General features: G+C 35.1%; 3 protein-coding genes across 3 annotated transcripts; 1 reads left to right on the top strand and 2 right to left on the bottom strand.

Annotated features, from left to right (window-relative positions):
- Positions 1–237: 237 nt before the first annotated feature.
- LOC111885522 (oleoyl-acyl carrier protein thioesterase, chloroplastic) lies at positions 238–2,691 on the top strand. Its single transcript, XM_023881765.3, has 7 exons — positions 238–762; positions 1,237–1,370; positions 1,471–1,584; positions 1,680–1,775; positions 1,860–1,947; positions 2,047–2,115; positions 2,205–2,691. The coding sequence occupies exons 1-7, from the start codon at positions 400–402 to the stop codon at positions 2,490–2,492; spliced, it is 1,152 nt and encodes a 383-aa protein (XP_023737533.1). The 5' UTR covers positions 238–399; the 3' UTR covers positions 2,493–2,691.
- Positions 2,692–3,005: 314 nt separating this feature from the next.
- LOC111885560 (glycine-rich cell wall structural protein) lies at positions 3,006–3,602 on the bottom strand. Its single transcript, XM_023881808.1, has one exon. The coding sequence runs from the start codon at positions 3,600–3,602 to the stop codon at positions 3,006–3,008; it is 597 nt and encodes a 198-aa protein (XP_023737576.1).
- Positions 3,603–5,298: 1,696 nt separating this feature from the next.
- LOC111885562 (glycine-rich cell wall structural protein-like) lies at positions 5,299–5,952 on the bottom strand. The gene has a single exon (XM_023881809.2). The coding sequence runs from the start codon at positions 5,950–5,952 to the stop codon at positions 5,299–5,301; it is 654 nt and encodes a 217-aa protein (XP_023737577.1).
- Between the last annotated feature and the right edge of the window lie 573 nt (positions 5,953–6,525).

The raw sequence follows: 6,525 nt of genomic DNA, 5'->3' as shown, positions 1-6,525 counted from the left end.
GTTACGAAGTTATACAAACAAAGAAATAAGAAGTTAAAGTGAACTTTAAGATAAAAACAAAGAAAAACATAGAACAAACACACGAGTTCCTGTAAATAAAATAAAAATAAAAAGATTAATGTGAACAATAAAAAAAATTATAGAAATAATAATAATAATAAATGAACGATCGGACAACGCCAAAACCAAACAAAACAAAACACTAGTAAGTACTCAAGATATGTTCAATTTGATTTGATTTTATTTTGAGTAAAGCCGTCAAGCCGAGTAAAATCCTTTGACAATTACTTAAGTACCCCCATCTTCTTCATCTTGGAAACAACGAACCAGAAAACCCTCCCCATCCGTCACTATCGGAGAAATTTTGTGTGGACGTTGACGTTGGAGAGAAGAGCAACTATGTTATCGAAAGGAGCACCAGCGGTGGCGACGACGTACAATGCCTCCGGCAAAGACATCAATTTTGCCCTAACTCGTTCCCGATCCATCGGTTTCATCTCAAACCATAGACAATACAACGTCTTTTTATGCAATTCATCGGCGAGGAGAGTTTCTCCGTTACTGGCCGTAACAACTGGGGAGCATTCGAACAACGTTGCTAGTTTACTTGAGGCGGAGAAGGAAAAGAGCCTGGGGAATCAGCTCCGGCTGGGGAGCTTGACGGAGGATGGATTATCGTATAAGGAGAAGTTCGTTATTAGGTGTTATGAAGTTGGAATTAACAAAACTGCTACCATTGAAACAATTGCCAATCTGTTGCAGGTTAGGTTTTACTCTAGCCACTAGTATAAAACTATAAATCATAAATCGATTTGTAATTTCGCCCCAATTATCTTGCTTGTCACACCTATTGAATTAGTCAATGCATGTCGCTCCATATTAGACTTGTGGAAGCTTGTTAATTAGAGGTACTTGTAGTACTCTGTGTACTAGTATCATTTCAGTGCAGTATATCAGCATTGATTTGAAGATGCTAAATTGGATCATATTGTAGATTTAATTGATGAGTGTATTCTACTCTTTTTCATATACCTGAGTGCTAAATCGAAGCTCTTCTCTTATTGTTGCTTGTTTGTTCCATACCTGAAACCCTGCACAGTAGGCTACTGCCACCAGTTATACCCTCCAGGCTCCATGCAAACTTGCTCTTCGAACATGAATATTCATATAATATGTAGACACTGCCGTTTGATGTTACTCTAACAGCCTTTCCTACAAATTCCAATTAATTTTCAGGAGGTTGGAGGTAATCATGCTCAGAGTGTTGGGTTTTCTACTGATGGATTTGCCACCACAACCACTATGAGGAAGTTGCATCTCATATGGGTTACTTTACGAATGCATATTGAAGTATACAGATACCCTGCTTGGTAAATCTGTCACCAAACTCTTTCATCATAACTTTCACAGTTTCACCTTATTATTATCATTTTTTTTTTTTCAATTTGAAGTTTTATTTATGTGTAACAGGAGCGATGTGATTGAAATTGAGACTTGGGTTCAAGGTGATGGAAGAATGGGGACCAGACGTGATTGGATCCTCAAAGACTATTCCAATGGTGAGATCATTGGAAGGGCTACAAGGTGGGTGTGTGTGTGTTTTAAACTTCTTTTCTTCTCTACCTCCTTCATCTCATATGTTTTTTTTATTAGCTAAATCTAAATGATTAAATCTGCAGCAAATGGGTGATGATGAATGAGGATACTAGAAGAATGCAGAAAGTCAGTGATGATGTCAAAGAAGAATACTTAGTTTTTTGCCCAAGGACACTCAGGTATTCATAGCCTTCATTTTTGCCATTATTTCAGTTAAAAAATCTATAAAAATGTTGTTACAGTTTTGAGCTTATGGCTTCCAGATTAGCATTTCCTGAAGAGAACAATAACAGTCTGAAGAAAATAGCAAAACTTGAAGATCCTGCTGAATATTCAAGACTAGGACTTGTTGTAAGTTCCACAATCTATAAGCTCTATTCTTGTGGTGACTATTTTATATATCAACAACATTCGTCTAATAAATTATATTATATTATATATACACAACAGCCAAGGAGATCTGATCTTGATATGAACAAACATGTTAACAATGTTACCTACATTGGATGGGCTCTTGAGGTTAGTGATTTTATATGAACCTGAGACAATATTTGCAATCAGTTCATGTTATGGTGGATTTTGATACTTTTTTTTTTTTTTTTGAAAAGAGCATTCCACCAGAAATCATTGACACGCACGAACTGCAAGCTATTACTTTGGATTACAGACGTGAATGCCAACAAGATGACATAGTCGATTCACTCACTAGCTATGAATCAGCTGATGATGAACAACACCTTTCAGAAACCAATGGATCTGTTGTTGTTTCCTCTGAAACTCAAAGAGATGGACATGAAGATTTGAGCCGATTCTTGCATCTATTAAGATCTTCGGGTACTGGTCTTGAAATAAACAGGTGTCGCACTGAATGGAGAAAGAAGCCGGAAAAAAGATAAGCTTATTTTATATTTAATTTACCTTTTTACCCTCTTCCATTCGAGTTCAATATCTGTCTTTTGTATGTGATTTTCTGGATATATGTTATTATGTGCTCTATCTGATGATCTTATGTGTGTAGAGTGATATTTATATATTTATCGGTAATCTGTTGTGGAAAAATAATGTTTCAGGGTAGAAAGATTTGTGTTTTTATCAGTTTTTGGTTATTATATATTATATATATATATATATATATATATATATATATATATATATATATATATATATATTGTATTATGATATATGATCAAATCAAAATGATATGGAATATTGTGAGTTGAATTATCCAAAATTATAAAATCACTGACTTTACATAACATAACCTCTGTTTATTTATTCATGTTATAACTTCACTGCACAAGGTACAAGTCACCATAGCAGCCAAACTAGAACAAACCTCACTAGACAAACTCTTCTAAAACACAATAGGAGCTGATTTTATTCATTTGACCCAATAATAAGACTAGGATTCAATCATGTGGATTGACTCTTTTGCCCTTCTTCACCTCCTCAGCTTGACCTCCATAACCAGGGTATCCTCCACCACCTCCACGACCGCCAGCACCACCATCACCACCAGGTTTGTTACCTGGCCCTCCACCGCCATAACCGCCTGGATTTCCATCATAACCACCTGGATAAGGATAACCACCATAACCTCCTGGAAATCCACCATAACCACCACCTGGAAACAACCCCCCTCTGAAACCTAGTGGAAACCCAAAAAGGCCACGAGGGAACCCGAAAATGCCACCTGGAAAGGGGTACCCAAAGTAACCTTGTGGGGGCCCGCTGTAATCGAGAGCCCCATTTAGACCATGAACCATCTTCTCATCATCTTTCTCACCTTCTTCCATCTCCTGAAAACCATCGGCAAAAGCGTAAGGATATGGAATCCTTGCTTGATCTTTTTCACCTTTTGCATGAACATGAACCTTGCCTTTTTTGACACTTTTTGCATTTTGATTCTTGAAATTTGGTGTTTGGGGATTGGTTGAGGTTGTGAGAATGAAAGAAGCAATGAGAAGGATAAGAAGCAAGAGAAGTGATGTATGAACTTTCTCCATTGGCTTAAAGAAAACGATAGATAGTGTCTGTTTTCTTTTCAGTGACAAATTATGTTTTCCGAGCCTGTCTTTTTATAGTGCATTTTGAGGAGACAATACTGAATACACATAGTAATACACACACAAAGACACACAGTATTTGATGTACAACTAAGCAACCAGATTTGTTGATCGAATTCATTTGGTTTACTAATTACAGGGTCTCATAAAGTGCGTCTCTGCATGGGATTTTTTTCTCTGATTGGAGTGTAGTTATCGGATATTAATGACACCAAATTGTATGTATGTCTACAAGTCATGAGGAAATTTTTCTCAATTTGGCAAACCTAATGAATGAGGCATTTGTAAAAATGTTCTGTTTTTAGATTATATCGTGTGAAAAGTATTTGTTGAAATTAAATTGTGTAGTTGTCGATTTCTAATGCAAAATTGAAATTTATTAATAGTTTGCAGTACAACTTATTTTTATTTATGTGACTACTAATGAATGGTATAAATGCTTTAAAAAATCACGTTTTTTTTTATTAAATTTCTATTTTTTTTCTAAAAAATATCTATTATATTTTATGCTTATTATACTTTTATTTAAGAATTTTGAGCTTTAACAAGTTTTATAATGCTTAATTTGTAAATAAAAAAATTATTCGGTATAATTAAATGATATACATACATGGGAGGGGAATAAGAAAAGATCTGTTACATAATCCAAGTAAAAATGATATTTTGTTAATGAAAATCATCATCTATGAGATCAACTTCTGTCTACCCCATCCAATTGCGTGACCAAAGATCGCATTCGCATGTAGACTTTATTATGTTTTATTTTTTTTTAATAGGAAAACTAATGGAAATGTAAATGTAGGCCCGCCATCTCCTAATATCAGTAAAGATAGATACATTATCCAAATCAAAAAGATAGAGCTATCAGAAATCTGAAATATAATTATAGATGAATATGAAAGACGAGGCATGAATGCTAGAAGGGGGACTCGGGTGTTTAGGATTGTGATAGGTCTAGATCACAACAAAGTCTTTCTTAGGGTGAAAGATAAACCGCATAGATAATAATCGATTAAATTGTGATTGTCCCTCATTTATTCTCCATACATCTAATATAATAATGAGTTTAAGTTAAGTTTTAAAAAAAAAAAAAAAAAAAAAAGCTAACTAACAAACACCCTAGGAGATTGAGATAAACTATAAAATATATATACAAGTTAAAAAGAACCTATCTCATCTTCAAAGATTTTCCAAATCACTATATGAACTTCATTCTTGTAAGTTTGATGCAACTATTGCCACCGTTGATTCGCTTCTCCTTCATTTATTCTCTCTTCCATTTCTTTGTACATGTAATTATCATTTCTACAAATATTTATAAACATAAACACTGTTTAATAAAGTACTACTCAATTAAAAAAAGTACGGCCTAATTGCACTCAAAATGGTATACATGATTTACATTGCGAAACTTTGTCAAAACCAAAAACTTTTTATTAATATTTTATAAATTCAAACTATTTCTTCATTTTCACTGCACAAGATACAAGTCAACCATAGCAGTTAAACTAGCACAAACCTCACTAGAACCTGAAACAGAACTCTTCAACAACACAAGAAAACCGAAATCTTCTCTAATTTATAAAACTAGGAGCTGGTATTATTAATTTAATCTAATAATATATAACAGAAGAACTCAATTATATGGATTGACTCTTTTGCCCTTCACCTCCTTAGCTTGACCTCCATAACCAGGGTACCCTCCACCACTTCCATGACCACCAGCACCACCACCACCACCACCAGGTTTGTTACCTGGCCCTCCACCGCCATAACCACCTGGATTTCCGCCATCGCCACCTGGATATCCACCATAGCTTCCTGGATATGGATAACCGCCATAACCTCCTGGAAATCCACCATAACCACCTGGAAGCAACCCCCCTCTGAAACCTAGTGGATACCCAAAAAAGCCACGAGGGAACCCGAAAATACCACGAGGGAATCCAAAGATGCCACCTGGAAAGGGGTACCCAAAGTAACCTTGTGGGGGCCCATCGTAATAGAGATCCCCATTTAGGCCATGAACCATCTTCTCATCATCTTTCTCACCTTCTTCCATCTCCTGAAAACCATCAGCAGAAGCATAAGCTGGATACGGAATCCTTGCTTGATCTTTTTCACCTTTTGCATGAACACGAACCTCGCCTTTTTTGACACGTTTTGCATTTTGATTCTTGAAATTTGATGTTTGGTGATTGGGATTGGTTATTGAGGTTGTGAGAATGAAGGAAGCAATGAGAAGGGTAAGAAGCAAGATCAGTGAATGTGATGTATGAACTTTCTCCATTGGCTTAAAGAAAACGAGATAGATAGTGTTTGTTTTCTTTTCAGTGACAAATTATTGTCAGAAGCTTCGTCTTTTTATAGTGGATTTTCAGGAGATATCACTGATCGAATACACATAGTAATACACACACATTACACATGGTACAACTAAGCAATAATCAGATTTAGTGATCGAGTTCTTCTAGTTTACCACTTTTGGGGCATCATAAAGAGCTGCATGGGGAATTTTGGTGTGTTTAGAGTGTAATTAATGACTTGAAACTGTATCTGTATGTCTACAACTCATGCCACCCTGTGTCAAACACTCACACACTCGTATGGATAGATAATGGATTTGGCAAACTTAATGAATGTGATATGGGTATAAATGTTCCGTTTTAGATGTAGAAACAGTAGAAGGGAAGTCGATTTCTTTATTGATATCCAACTAGTATCTGTATGTGTACTAGAGGTACAAAATTAATTAAATTTTTATAATAAAACTCAAAGTTATTAATCAATTATTTTAAACAAATTGTTAATTAAGATATATCTTTTTAATTATATAAAGTTATAATCGTTGATTTAAATAAAT

Source organism: Lactuca sativa, chromosome 9, assembly GCF_002870075.4.
Source record: "Lactuca sativa cultivar Salinas chromosome 9, Lsat_Salinas_v11, whole genome shotgun sequence".
Taxonomy (NCBI): domain Eukaryota; kingdom Viridiplantae; phylum Streptophyta; class Magnoliopsida; order Asterales; family Asteraceae; genus Lactuca; species Lactuca sativa.
Note: the sequence above shows the minus strand (reverse complement) of the source record. Positions and strands in the feature narration are given on the sequence as shown.

Coding starts and splice junctions, on each gene's coding strand:
- LOC111885560 (XM_023881808.1), bottom strand. CDS start 3,602: ATGGAGAAAGTTCATACATCACTTCTCTTGCTTCTTATCCTTCTCATT.
- LOC111885522 (XM_023881765.3), top strand. CDS start 400: ATGTTATCGAAAGGAGCACCAGCGGTGGCGACGACGTACAATGCCTCC. Junction 763..1,236: donor CAATTGCCAATCTGTTGCAG/GTTAGGTTTTAC, acceptor ATTAATTTTCAG/GAGGTTGGAGGTAATCATGC. Junction 1,371..1,470: donor GTATACAGATACCCTGCTTG/GTAAATCTGTCA, acceptor TATGTGTAACAG/GAGCGATGTGATTGAAATTG.
- LOC111885562 (XM_023881809.2), bottom strand. CDS start 5,952: ATGGAGAAAGTTCATACATCACATTCACTGATCTTGCTTCTTACCCTT.